A 13,252-nucleotide genomic window follows, 5' to 3' on the forward strand; every position below is an offset into this window, starting at 1 on the left:
CACTGACTCGTGATGTAGCTGAGACGGGCTGGCTATAGGAGCTTATGTGTCCGGCGAGTTGTGGCGAATCATTTTGTGGACAAATAGTTGCAAAGGCGTAAGACTCGCACGCATTCCACTGCAGCTGTCATGATAAACGCGAGCGACTCGCAAGTGGCCCCATGTTTGAAGCACTGTTTTAATCAGCATAAACAGTATCGATACGTGCACCGTGGACCAAAGCTTTCGGACAGCTGCAGTGTCACAATGATGGCACCCCAAAACCTTTGTTCGCAAGACCACAAGAAAGCCAACACTGACATAGCGCAGACATAGCGCAGACACAGCACAGACTTTCCAAACAAAGCTAATCTCAGACACAGCACAGACTTTCCAAACAAAGCTAATCTCAGTCGCATCCTTCAGCTCAGGTTTTAGAACTTTCTTGGGTTGGAAAGCAGTTTGAATACTGCGCATCCTGTAGCTGCTGCTGACCCCTGAAATTTCTGCCTTGAAGTCGTGACAAGCAACATTGGCGCCGGCGAAGTACTTGGCAGGAAGTCGAACAGAGGGATGACCCAGTCAGTTGCCGAGCTTTTGAGAAGTACATGATGCCAAAATAGAAGCCTGTCACGTACAAGGTCGATGACAGTTTCAAAGATTCACTCGACAAGTACCACAATACCACATTGCACAAAAAGCCAAGCATGTGCCTTCATGCTCAGTACATTCGCTCGCAACTATGATCATGGTATCCGATTCCACTGGAACAAATGCAAGTGGTAGCGGGACTTGCTTTGACTCATGTATGGCGATGAGAGAACACTTGAGAAAGATTGGTATTGACCGATCGGGGCAGGAGTACACTGCCAACAGCTTCCACCTGCTTGTTTATCGTGCCACAGAAGGTTGCCGATGAGACAAATGATCTGGACTTGATCTGCATTCCGTGCGTGGGTAGTTTGACCCAGACGACAACCGCTCCTTTGCCTAGGATTCTACACAAGCAGTTGTGCATGACGGTCAAGCTTCATGGCAACGGATGTTGACTGCCTGGCGAACTGAAGGACCGAAGAATTCCACAAGGAACGATAAAGCTTTGATGGCAAGATAAGGTCAATCACCAGTAAAAAAGGGAAGCAAGATTGGGAAACAAGGTACACTGCTACCACAAATCTCGAATTTAACTCAGCAACAGGGGCAAGGAGCCTTTGGACGCTGTGAGGAATTCATCAGAAGTTGGCTGCACAGATAGATGCAAAGTAGGTCGAGTAGACAGAAGCTAACTTTGCGTGCATTGGACGTAACAAAGGCTGGCTCCAAGGCCATCATTTTCTCCGTTTGGCAAGTCGGGTGATCAGTCCAAGCTCGGATCACACGGCCAGAAGAAAAGCGTGAGCTCAAGAACGGATATTGGATTCGTCTGTACGACAAAGAATGAACGGTGCACGGCGACTTGTTGATCTCGACCTCTGTTGTGCGCTGCCAAAGAAGTGCAGAAGCGAAGCATTTCAAGAACCAGGTGACGAAGCATACGAAGATGGGCTCAGCCTGTCCACCAACTTGCTTAGAGAGTGAAAGCTGTAAGTGAAGCCAAGCCGTCCGTTAGGTAGCTGATACAACGAGAGGTCTCCCAGCGAAGAAGGAAGAAACGTTGAGCGCTCCCAAAGCCAACTTGATTATCTTGTGGGCTGTCCTGTCGTATAATGCAAAGACAACAATGAATGCCATTCGTTTCTGCCGGTGACTGTGCGCCGCGCCGACGTTGCGGTGATGCGCATCGGATACGGTATGTCTTGGAGAAGGAGTGAGGCCACCAGCTGGCGCTCATTTTGGAAGACAAAAGTCCAGCTCACCGGCAACAGGACCCGGCCAGCGCTAGTGATGTTCCTGCTGAGCGTCAACACAGATCGAGACTAGCTTGCCAAGGCGTCTCTGCAGACGTCATGACCTGATCAATGGATTGCGCAAGGACGACGAGTTCCATAGTAGAGAGTCGTCTACTGGACACGCTTGGTTCAATGCGTCAAGTATCGCGTATGATTCACTTGTGAAGTATGCTGTGGTTGCGAAATCCTCGTAGGTGTAGAAACCGCAGCTGAACGACATACGCGCGCGCCCGCGAATTGCCCTTGAGGCTCTCGACATCGCGGTTCACAGGTTGACAACAAACATCGCGCAGTAGATGGTGCTAAATCTGCCTGTCGAGCATGACGTGATGTGCTGGTTCTGTTACGCCGATGGCGGACAAGACGAGTCTTGTCGACGAGCACGCTGAGTCTTCGCACTGCGCGACAGTCAGCGCTGCAGTACCATGTTCCACTCATCTGGTCCCGCCAAGAGGGAACGCATCGGCACTGCATCCAGACTGTTCGCAAAGACGTACTGGCCGCTTCCTAAAGCAGAGAATGGGCAGTGCGTTTTCAAGACTTGATATGGTTTCATGTATCAGGTTTGCCTACGCATGCAATGCTGCAATCACGACTGCCGCTCGAGTCTTGCCAACGGACTCTCACTCAGCAGCAGTTCTTGCAGCTGTAGCTTCTTGGCACGCTAGCTTCGCTGGCTCTTGAGAAAGCAGTGAAAAGCAGTGAGAGCGCCCCTCGAGCTATATCGGCGCCAGAGCCAGTATCAGCACCACTCAAGCGGGCGCTGCTCCCATGAAGCAAGAGACGAAGCTGAATCCACAAGGACAGACCGCCCAGACAGCTATACAAGTCGTTGGCTGAGGGCGAGGAAGTGTTTCAGAGTGTGCTGCTTTCGTCTTGTGGCAGCCCCTGAAGCAACAACAAGACACCATACACGAGACAGCAACCCCATCCACGCTCTCTCTATACAGCAGCAGCGATAGCAGCAGGCATGGGCAGGCGCCAGTTGCCTATGCTCTCCCAGCACACCCTCGCAAAACGGTACGAAGTCTTCAAGCAGATTGGCGACGGCAGCTTTGGCACAGTCGCGCTTGGCAAGAAGCGCCAAAAGGGTGCGGTCCTAGTGGTAAGACAGCCCACATCTGCATATCTCAAGCCTATACTAACCACTGCGGCTAGGCTATCAAGTCAATGAAGAAACCCATCCAACCGCCTGAAGAGTGTCTCAAGCTGCGCGAGTACCAGTCGCTGTACAGTATTCCGCCTCACAACAGCATCATTTCCGTCTCAGAGTCCTTCTACGATCCAGACACGTTCTGCTTTCACATGGTCATGGAGTATATGGATCAGAACCTGTATCAGCTCATGAAGTCGCGTAAAGAACGTCCATTCGACCTCGTGACCATCAAAAGCATCCTGCAGCAAGTACTCGAAGCACTACACCACTGTCATGCGCACAACTACTTCCATCGCGACATCAAGCCAGAAAACATCCTCGTGAGTGGCAGTGTTGTCAAGTTGGCTGATTTCGGCTTGGCTAGAGAAATCACTAGCAGACCGCCCTATACTCAGTACGTGAGTACGCGCTGGTATCGGGCTCCAGAAGTACTGCTGCGTGCACCAGATTACTCTGCACCAGTGGATATCTGGGCATTGGGTGCGATGGCTGTTGAGATTGCCGTGTTGCAACCTCTCTTCCCGGGTAAAGATGAAGCGGACCAAGTGTGGCAGCTGTGTGAGGTCCTCGGCTCACCTGGTATTTGGCATGGCAAGGATAATGAACCTCTGGGTGGTGGACCTTGGCCTGAAGCAGACAAGCTGGCCTTTGAACTTGGCTTCACGTTTCCCAAGATGCCACCGATTGCGCTGCGCGACATCATGGGCAGAAGCTGGCCGCAAAGTTTGCTGACGTTTGCCGCTTCTTGCATGCTCTGGGATCCTCGAGCTCGACCGACCTCCCAAGAAGCGCTGCGGCATGAATTCTTCAATCCACCACCACAGCGAGAGAAGCGGATGAGTTTATTGGGGAAGATGCAGCATTCGTTGGATAATCTCAAGGACGGGAGTACGCATCGACAATCTTGGTTCAGGCGAAAGGACAAACCCAGGACGGAAGGGTATGCGCCTGCTCTGCCGCAAGTCAGCCCACTCTCACCAATTCGCGTGACGTCGCCCGCGTATGCCGTGAAACGGGAGAAGCAAACGCTGATGGACTCCACACGGAAGAAGCAAAAAGCTCAACAAAATCAACAAGTACAGCAATTGTATGAGCAAGCTGTTGTGGCGGCAGAGACGCAAGTGGTGGAGCATGAGCTAAGTGATCGCAATTTGACACTGCCAACGCCTCGCTCAGGGCCAGTGTCGTCACGGACACGCAGAAAACAGCTGCTTGAGCCCTCAGAAGAGCAATTGCTTGATCAAGAGTTGCAGAGTGCGGCGCGTGCTATGAAACATTTGGATGTGCCATCGTATGCGAAACCTACAGTCACCTCGCAGCGGCGAGCGAGTAGTGTGCACAAGGCAAGGCGGACGACGATGGATGTATTGCCTATGGCGATGCCACTGACACCGGAGAAGCACTACTTTTGAGATGAATGCTGACGATGACCTTGCCTCTTCCCTTTCTTAGACGACTCCTTCACACCTCTTTTCCTGCTTTGACTATGACCAGGGGACCCCTGTGCCGGATGCTCCCAGGTTGCCAGTGACGCCCGGGTACTGTGCATTCATACCGTCATACTGCTCCACCTGCTGGTCCTTCTCGAGCTCACGCAGCACAACAGCGAGCTTCTGCTGTAGGTAGGTGATGGACTGTGCCATGACTTCGTTTGGTGGGATTTGACCAACAGCTTCCAGGTCAAAGTAGAAGCGATCCGGCTCTGCAGTATAGTCAAAGGGCGCACCTTCCAACGGCGCCTCTTCCCAGTCTGCATTCTTACTCCGTGGCCACTCCTTCTTGGCATCTTCCTCAAACCAATACTCTGTATGCCGTAGCTTGTTGTGTGGATCATACTCAAAACCAACAGCACTCACAGGACTGAACTTGGCATGTTCCTTGGCCACGCCCTTCTTTGCAATACACCGCATCCGCAGTTCCTGTCCACGAGCGAGTTTGCAGAGCAAGACACCTTTCCCTGCTTCATCCGCAATGACAGGTGAGCCAAACTCGTTTGTTGTGCCAAAACTGCCTGCTGAGGCGACCGTCATCATGGAAGCATAGACATTCATGGTCTCTGAGGCATTCGCAGAGCAGCTCGCATTGAGGGTCAGCACAACGGAGCATTTTTCGCAAAACTCATCACAGTCGCAGTCGCGTGAGTAGATGAGCCGTTTATCAATCTCTTCCGAGTGCAATGCGAGCAGTCCGAGACGATGCGCAAGGAACTCATCTGGCAGGACACTTGTATTGTTGTGTATCTCGACAATGTCGATGGCGATGGTGGGTATCTCTGCCATCATGATGCGGCGGATCGAGTTGGCGAAGCTGCGTCGATTAGCTTGGTGTTCTAGGTAGAGAAAGACGGAGCCCTTACGCCAGGTCGACGTTGGATAGGACAAACTCGACATGCTCCTTGCCAATCTCCTTGATGGTGACCTGCGGGCCTGCGTCGAGGGACATGTCGTCGCGGGTCAAAGGGAAAGCAGCAGACCACCAAGAGACAAAACCTGCAACCAGCTGGACGGCCTATGCCTGCATGACGGATCAGAATGCGCACTTTCACTTCAGCGTCGCGCGCATCACAGCAACGCAAGTCTTGAGAGCCGCCGGTATCGACCGCGCCAGTCGCACCGTCGTGGACACGTTCGCCGATTTACTCGTCCATATGCTTTCCCTGCTCGCTACAGAAGCCATGCACGCTGCGAATCACACAGGCAGGCCGCGTGCTGATCTATCGGATGTCAGGCTAGCTATGGATCTGGTTGGGCTATTGCGAGAGTCTGGACGGAGTGCGCCGCATGAAGAACATATGCAAGAGGCTGTACTGGGATTCGGCCGATGGATCACGGGTGAGCAGGCACAGGCAATGCGACGTGTCGCTGGCGAAGGTGAGAATGAGCTCGGCGAGGCTGCCTCGTCCGACTGGTTGACGCGTAAGACCTCTTCTACAAGGATGGCCCACGACAATGCGCTGACATGCTAGATTTGGTGCAGAAGAACGTCCGGGTCTCTGGCGCAGAGGCCTTTCAAGACTCTGCGCTGGCGTCGCTTGCCAAGCGTGTAGCAGAGGAAGCGACTGAGCAGCCAGGCCAGTCTGCGGCTCCTGCTCCCGCCGTCAAGACTCGCAAGCTGCATCATGGGAAGCGCAATCCGATTGAGGGCCTGGAGACTGTGACCTGGATCCCGCGTGAGGTGCAGTTGTTCAGTAACGAGCATGCGCTGTCTTAGCCTGTAGCCGTGATATACTGGATGATACTGTCTAGAAGTCTAAATGTAAACCAGTAGAAGTGTAGAAGTGACTTGCTTCATGCCACGACATCAACGACCAAACTGCACCAAACCACGCACCACTCTCAACTGCTCTCTACAGCTGCTCTCATAGACTAGACACAAAGGCAATGGCGATAGAGGATGTGTCGCTCGCTGGGTCAGAACCAGAACTCGTCATGGACGACGAGAGTGACCCAGAAGAGGTCGATATTTCAACAGTCGACACAGACATCCATCTTCGACAGCGCGCACCCTTGTATGGCCCTCCTCGGCCGCCGCATATGCAACAAGCTCCTGCAGACTTTGGCAGTATGCCTATGGGAGACCCTTTTGCGATCTTGCAGCAGATGGGTATGGGACAGGGAGGTGCAGGTGGCGATCCATTTGGTTTCGGCGGTGGTCAAGGCTTCCCTCAGTCACCGGCAGGCATGTCTTCACATCAACAGCAACAGCAAAAGCAGCAAACTGAAGCAGCGCAAAAGACCGCACGGACCAACAAGCTCTGGCAAGTTTTGCATCTAAGCGCCATTGCTGTCCTCATCATCTTCTTGCGTCGCGAAAGCATTCCCAGCTATGGCTTGCGTGCTCCAAGCAAAATCGGCGGCCAAGCTGAGCCTATCTTTTGGTACTTTGCCACCATTGAGCTCGTCCTGCAAACGCTTCGCTTCTTTATTGGCGGGGCACAAGTTCAGGGCAGTATGATTGCCACGATTGGTGCTATGCTCCCACCCCCATACAACGTCTACGCCATGGTACTCGCACGCTACAGTCTCATCCTAACGACCCTTCGCGATGATGCCTGTGCACTGCTGCTCGGACTCGCGGTCCGTGCTTGGCTTGGCATATGATGCTCCACACCTTACAGTATACCTTTGCTACTTTGCATCAAATCGCCTGTGTCGACCCTTCAACAGCAAATATTTATTCTATTCTATTCTATGGCAGCTGCAGTCTTGGTCGTCTTGGCCATCATCCTGGCCCTCTTTGTAACGCGCGAGTTTGCTCTTGCACAGCGGGCAGCGCTGCAAGGGAAACACCAACCCCACAAGGCATTCGTCAGTCGACGTGTACCGCTTACACCACTGCCGCACAGTCCAGGCATTCCTTCTTCCCAAGTGTCTGAGCTAGAAGCAGATGCGAACCCAGTACCAGTCCCCGCACTGCCAGCCACGGATGAGATAGATGCAGTCTACTTTGCGCATATCAGTTACGAGTGATAGACTTATACGCAACTCCGCAGCTTCTGCCCATCTGATCCACTCGAGCTCTGCAGACAGGTGCAGCTGCGATTCACACCTTCTATGAGCGCACCCTGATGCATGCGAGCTTCAGATCTTGTCGATTCAAGGGGGACAAAGGTGACAGCTTTGGATACCTCTTTTGGCAAGTGTCCTCGATGCCATGGATTCAAGGCTCAATCACAAACACGCCATCTACGGTGATGGCTATCGTCTCTATGCAACCGCCGATGCATATGTTCCCACTTGAGAATTGATCACGTCTTGTTCATTCGCCCACAGGTCAACTTCACAGGGTTCTATACGTCTTCTGAGAGGCCAACGTCAACAAGCGGTTGCGTGTAGTCTTAAAAGACAAATGCGTCGACGCGGTCGCTGCTTCTCCTCGCACTTAAAACAGGTCTTTTTGCAATTGCAGCTTCTTTTAAAACTACCTAAGTCGCTCGCTGTCTACAGATGCAGAAACAGCCTATGCAATTGAAGACTTCTTTTGCAAGTATCTTGACGACTGCATACCTTCTTTGACTTCACTGAGCGCATTGATATTCATGGAGGCGAACAACAATGGACAGCCTTGTGGCTAGCGTTAGGCACATTACAAAGAATCCAACCCTGAAAAAGCGTCCCATCACCTTGCGTTTTGGACAATCGTTGGGAGTTGATTTCATAGCGCACGAACAATGTTTGCTCTGTCCGAGCCCGCCAGCAAGTGAAAACTGCAGGAGTCCAGACGATGCTGGTCTCATCGATTTTTCCATTCGATCCGAACGAGTGCGTGTATGCTTCCGTGTGGTCTGGTTGTTTGTAGTCAAACAGTTTGTCGTTGTCGGGCGCTATCTGCCCTCGCAACTGTTTCCAGGTCTCCTCCCTTTCTGTCAAATCCGACGTATTTCTCACCATCGCATAGAACTCGCAATTTCGAATCTGTTGGCACCTTTTCCCCGGCGCCCACATCAAGCCCTCAGGACACTTGTGTGCAGCTGCATGGCCAGTCAGATCCAAGCCGACGCTGATCATCGCTACCAGTGAAACATAATCGAAAGTATCAAGACGCATCTTGAACAACAGGCGATCGTGTTGAACACGAGTGAAATGTGTTTGAGCTCGCAATGTTCAGCTCCCTGGCTAGCTTTATATGCCACGCGTCCTCAACTTCAGGGGCTCATTTTTTTTTCAGACCTGCGCTCTGAGCCCTTGAGCCACATAGCCTAGGTCTAGGCCTTCAAACCATGTGCCTTTAACATCATGAAATGTCTTCATTGACCCCTCCCCTGAAAATTCGATGTGCGAGCGAGCGCGTGAAACGGAGACGAAGATTGCGTCTACATGTGTTGAGCTGCAGCAATTGACCCTCGGGCATTGACCTGTGGATATATCTGCTGCAGCCAACACATGTAGACGCAGTCTTCGTCTCCGTTTCGCGCGCTCGCTCGCACATCGAATTTTCAGGGATCGTAGCTGCTACCGCAATCGAAATTGCGATGGCACTTACAGCTGGAGCAGTGCGCATTCGAGAAGGTATTGACTGGAATCTCGAGCCTCAGCTTGCTTTCAAGGCTTCCTTCATTGCTTCTGGCAGCATGTAAGGCAGCCTTGAAAGCGTGTATTGCTTCAGCAACAAGACTGTTTGTTACGGAGGTTGACTGCTGAGCCACGACAGGAGCTGCAGCTGAGAGCAGAGATAATTGCAAGACTCCTGCCAAGACGGACATTGCCTTCTGAGATGAGTGCCGTCAATCGAAGCAGAGATAATTGCGGGCTTTCTGCCAAGAGGGGCACCCCTTCTGCAGAGGTGAGTGCCATCTTGTAAGGCCTTAGGATCCTTACGTCGCTGCTCCTCCACTTTCACCACTCAAGCAACTATACGTATGTAGTAGGCCTGAGAATGAAATGTGGAAGAGATTAAAGTATGGAAAGGTAAGAAGAGAGCATATAAAGGAGTTGCCAGCACAGCAGATCCGGGCGCACGTGCCATGCCATCTGATCGGTCGGGCCTCCGAGCCGATGTGAGGTCGCAGCTCACCCTGCGGCCTTACACATCTTCACTGCAGCTGCTGCACTCAAGGTCTGGCTAGACCTTTGCAGCATGTGCTTATGATTATGACACGGAGAAACGTCTCCATTGACCCTCGGAGGTTGATCTGTGGATATATTTGCTGCAGCTCAACACATGTAGACGCAATGTTCCGCGCGCGAGGCCCAATTTTCAGGGGTCACAGCTACAACCGCAATCGTCATCGCGATGGCAATCACAGCTGATTTAGTCCGCAATCGAGAAGGTATTGAATTAGATCTGACCTTTCAGCTTGCTTCCAATAGTATGGAAGCCTTGAAAGCGTGTATTACTGCGGTTTAATCAGCAAGAAGACCCTATGTTACGGAGTTTGAGTGCTGAGCCATCACAAGAGTTGTCGCTGGAAGCAGAGATGAATCAGATGATGGCAAGACTCTTGACAAGATGAGCCTCCCTCACGCCAGCTGTCACCTGAGAATATGAGATGAAATGCACGTGTACACAATGGCAGCTTGTTTCCCCCTTAGCCGACTGTCTATATTCTGATTACTGGGCAGCCTGCGTGAATGATGACTTATAAGCTTCCTATGCGCCTGTGAAGACGTCTGCAGAATACGCATCTGCATGCCGCTGCACTTGATTCAAGTGTCGAAACTTTAAGGACGCCTTGACAATTGCAATATGCTACTCTATGGCAGCTGTAGTATCGGTCCTCTTGGTATTCAATCTTGCCCTCTTTGTGATGCACAAGTTTGATCTTGCACCGCGTTCAGCGCTGCACAGAGTAATATCAATCTTCACAGTCATTCGTCAGCTGGCGTATACTGCTTGCACCTCCGCAATTGCCCTGCTTAGCTTTTTCATCTTCATCAAGCGTTCCTATGGTAACTGCCAATACTGAGCCTTTACCAATACCGACTTGTCCTCGACAGATGAAATTGCAAGTGCTACAATCCACTTAGCGCACACCAACCACAATGAGCTTGGTAAATGCATGACCTAGACACTGCTTGCTCTACCAATTCTGCGTCTAGCTTACGTATGCTCGGAAAGTGACTCTCGATATACGCTACTTTACGTCTGCACGTCTGACGCCAATTCAGATTGGACACTGCTTACAGCAATGGACCTCTCTTTGGATAACGCCAGCCCCGGTACAATCAATATAGCCCTTAAAAACCACACCCTGACCAACGTTGATGCTCAAGTCTTTCTTCTTAATAAACTGATTGTTCCACGGTTCCGTTGGACTAAGACTTGCCCAAGCTCGCCAACAGGTAAAGTGTGTCGCCTGCCAATATTTCGACCCGGATAACGGAGCTGCTCCATTTGTCGTGTCCGTGTATTCAAACATAGCGTCATCGTCGAGTCCGATGATGCTTCGCAAAGCATTCCAAGTCTCGAGCCTGTCAAAGGGATCGCCAGGATCTCTGATCTCCGCATAGAACAGGCAGTCTCGAAGTTGTAGGCACTCTTTGTATTTGTCCTTCATCCAGCCCGGGGGACAACCTGCATTGTTACAAGAAAGGGTGATTGCAGTTGTATGAACAACCAGTGCTAAGCCGATGGTGATCACCACTGCCGATGTAATGACATCGGGCGGAGCAAGGCGCATCCTTGGCGAAAGACTACCGCGATATCGTGACGATCACGACCCAGCGAGGCAAGGCGTACCGCTGCAGGTAGGGAGCTTAGGCGTAAGAGTGGTCGTGGTTTCAGAGCCTTCGAACAAAAGATAGTAGGAGAGCTGAACTGATGTTGCTGACAATGCTACATAGGTGCGAGAAGCGCCCCTTTTATACTTTGCCAGCCTCGAGCGAGGAGGAGACGAGAAAGAGGTGGGCGATGGCAAAGACCCTGAAAGCGCAACGACGACTGACGCTGGGGCTGTGTTGAAGAGGACATCCATGCTTGCGAGCGCAATGCTGGAGTGTGGTTCATGAGACGCGTGGCTCGACGCTTGCGAGTGTTACATCTTGGAGCGTGATTCATGCAGCGAGGTGATAAAGATGTCAACGGAGGCCGCATCAAAAAGGGGGATACGCCGGGCCATGTGATAATGCTGAGCACCATCGTGATGGAGCAGCTTCAGGAGTACTGGGAGCTCAGGACAGGTAGCGATAGACGAGAAGAGTGAAGAGAAGACGAAGTAGCGGAGAGGCCAGTCCGTGGCTTAATGGCATTGGCCAATGGAATGGCCCTGTCATTTGTCAAGGCTTGGCTATTAGTGGCTAACATCTCAACTTCGCAAGCTGGTCTCGATTTTGTTTGTGTGCATGATACTGCATGTGCATTGTTTGTCTCGATCTCTTTTCGCCATCGTGGCTCAAGTTTCAGGAGTCCGTTACAGACTCCAATTGAGTGGTCTCATGTCAGCCGTGAACCGAGGCTTCAAGCGGTGACACTAATCCGCGCGATTGCCATGAGCATGGTCGATCTTCGGCTGCCTAGACTAGGGAAGCAGCAAGTAGGAGGTGTAAGCAGAACCGTGTTAAAAGAGAAACAAAGTACCTAAAGCTAGTTCTCAGCATCTGCACCGCTTATGAGCTCGATTGTCTCCAGAAACTTGCCACCATCTCTTTTGACGACCACTTGTTTAGGTGGCTGCTTAAACACATCCTTGAGCCTCAGCAAGAAACAAAAGCGTCCCGCGGGATTCCTGGCTCCCTCGACACAAAGGCAATGGCGATAGAAGACGTGTCGCTCGCTGGGTCAGAACCAGAACTCGTCATGGGCGACGAGAGTGACCCAGAAGAAGTCGACATCTCAACAGTCGACACAGACATCATGACGCCGCATCTTCGACAGCGCGCACCCTTGTATGGCCCACCTCGGCCGCCGCATATGCAACAGGCTCCTGCAGACTTTGCCGGTATGCCTATGGAAGACCCCTTTGCGATCTTACAGCAGATGGGCATAGGACAGAGAGGTGCAGGTGGCGATCCATTTGGTTTCAGCGGTGGTCAAGGCTTCCCTCAGTCACCGGCAGGCATGTCTTCACATCAGCAGCAACAGCAAAAGCAGCAAACAGAAGCAGCGCAAAAGACCGCACGGACCAACAAGCTCTGGCAAGTTTTGCATCTAAGCGCCATTGCTCTCCTTGTCATTTTCTTGCGCCGCGAAAGCATTCCCAGCTATGGCTTGCGTGCTCCAAGCAAAATCGGTGGCCAAGCTGAGCCTATCTTTTGGTACTGTGCCACCATTGAGCTCATCCTGCAAACGCTTCGCTTCTTTATTGGCGGCGCACAAGTTCAAGGCAGTATGATTGCTACAATGGCGCTATGCTCCCACCCCCATACAACGTCTACGCCATGGTACTCGCACGCTACAGTCTCATATTAACGACTCTTCGCGATGATGCCTGTGCACTGCTGCTCGGACTTGCGGTCCGTGCTTGGCTTGGCATATGATGCTCCACACCATGCAGTATACCTTTGCTTCTTTGCATCAAACCGCTTGTGTCGACCCTTCAACAGCAACTATTTATTCTATTCTATTCTATGGCAGCTGCAGTCTTGGTCGTCTTGGCCATCATCCTGGCCCTCTTTGTAACGCGCGAGTTTGCTCTTGCACAGCGGGCAGCGCTGCAAGGGAAACGCCAACCCCACAAGGCATTCGTCAGTCAGCGTGTACCGCTTACACCACTGCCGCACAGTCCAGGCATTCCTTCTTCCCAAGTGTCTGAGCTAGAAGCAGATGCAAACCTAGTGCCAGTCCCCGCACT

The 13,252-nt window shown here is 52.0% G+C and overlaps 9 protein-coding genes across 9 annotated transcripts; 5 read left to right on the forward strand and 4 right to left on the reverse strand.

Moving 5' to 3' along the window:
- Positions 1-136: 136 nt before the first annotated feature.
- On the reverse strand, positions 137-1,236 carry BCR37DRAFT_380532 (uncharacterized protein). Its single transcript, XM_040869512.1, has one exon. The coding sequence runs from the start codon at positions 686-688 to the stop codon at positions 407-409; it is 282 nt and encodes a 93-aa protein (XP_040724435.1). The 5' UTR covers positions 689-1,236; the 3' UTR covers positions 137-406.
- Positions 1,237-2,590: 1,354 nt separating this feature from the next.
- On the forward strand, positions 2,591-4,472 carry BCR37DRAFT_53506 (kinase-like domain-containing protein). The gene is made up of 2 exons (XM_040872346.1): positions 2,591-2,973; positions 3,027-4,472. Exons 1-2 carry the CDS (start codon positions 2,839-2,841, stop codon positions 4,434-4,436), a joined length of 1,545 nt encoding a protein of 514 aa, XP_040724436.1. The 5' UTR covers positions 2,591-2,838; the 3' UTR covers positions 4,437-4,472.
- On the reverse strand, positions 4,130-5,466 carry BCR37DRAFT_368776 (DNA-directed RNA polymerase; the record flags this gene model as incomplete). Its single annotated transcript, XM_040868307.1, has 2 exons — positions 4,130-5,331; positions 5,381-5,466. 2 exons carry the CDS (start codon positions 5,464-5,466, stop codon positions 4,509-4,511), a joined length of 909 nt encoding a protein of 302 aa, XP_040724437.1. The 3' UTR covers positions 4,130-4,508.
- Positions 5,467-5,566: 100 nt separating this feature from the next.
- BCR37DRAFT_334907 (transcription factor TFIID complex subunit Taf3) lies at positions 5,567-6,054 on the forward strand (the record flags this gene model as incomplete). Its single annotated transcript, XM_040867162.1, has 2 exons — positions 5,567-5,939; positions 5,990-6,054. Coding segments are annotated over 2 exons (438 nt in total), but the record flags the coding sequence as incomplete, so codon positions are not given.
- Positions 6,055-6,311: 257 nt separating this feature from the next.
- Positions 6,312-7,358, forward strand: BCR37DRAFT_53522 (uncharacterized protein). The gene has a single exon (XM_040872347.1). It carries the CDS (start codon positions 6,405-6,407, stop codon positions 7,122-7,124), a length of 720 nt encoding a protein of 239 aa, XP_040724439.1. The 5' UTR covers positions 6,312-6,404; the 3' UTR covers positions 7,125-7,358.
- Positions 7,359-8,022: 664 nt separating this feature from the next.
- BCR37DRAFT_380536 (uncharacterized protein) lies at positions 8,023-8,720 on the reverse strand. Its single transcript, XM_040869513.1, is given in 2 exon segments — positions 8,023-8,682; positions 8,695-8,720. The coding sequence occupies 1 exon segment, from the start codon at positions 8,529-8,531 to the stop codon at positions 8,061-8,063; it is 471 nt and encodes a 156-aa protein (XP_040724440.1). The 5' UTR covers positions 8,532-8,682; positions 8,695-8,720; the 3' UTR covers positions 8,023-8,060.
- On the reverse strand, positions 8,688-9,226 carry BCR37DRAFT_387857 (uncharacterized protein; the record flags this gene model as incomplete). Its single annotated transcript, XM_040870571.1, has 2 exons — positions 8,688-8,836; positions 9,007-9,226. 2 exons carry the CDS (start codon positions 9,224-9,226, stop codon positions 8,688-8,690), a joined length of 369 nt encoding a protein of 122 aa, XP_040724441.1.
- A 338-nt stretch (positions 9,227-9,564) lies between these two features.
- On the forward strand, positions 9,565-9,863 carry BCR37DRAFT_380537 (uncharacterized protein). The gene has a single exon (XM_040869514.1). The coding sequence runs from the start codon at positions 9,609-9,611 to the stop codon at positions 9,771-9,773; it is 165 nt and encodes a 54-aa protein (XP_040724442.1). The 5' UTR covers positions 9,565-9,608; the 3' UTR covers positions 9,774-9,863.
- A 2,347-nt stretch (positions 9,864-12,210) lies between these two features.
- Positions 12,211-12,870, forward strand: BCR37DRAFT_393470 (uncharacterized protein; the record flags this gene model as incomplete). Its single annotated transcript, XM_040871309.1, has 1 exon — positions 12,211-12,870. The coding sequence occupies one exon, from the start codon at positions 12,211-12,213 to the stop codon at positions 12,868-12,870; it is 660 nt and encodes a 219-aa protein (XP_040724443.1).
- Positions 12,871-13,252: the final 382 nt, after the last annotated feature.

Source organism: Protomyces lactucae-debilis (genome assembly GCF_002105105.1).
Source record: "Protomyces lactucae-debilis strain 12-1054 chromosome Unknown BCR37scaffold_12, whole genome shotgun sequence".
Lineage (NCBI taxonomy): Eukaryota > Fungi > Ascomycota > Taphrinomycetes > Taphrinales > Protomycetaceae > Protomyces > Protomyces lactucae-debilis.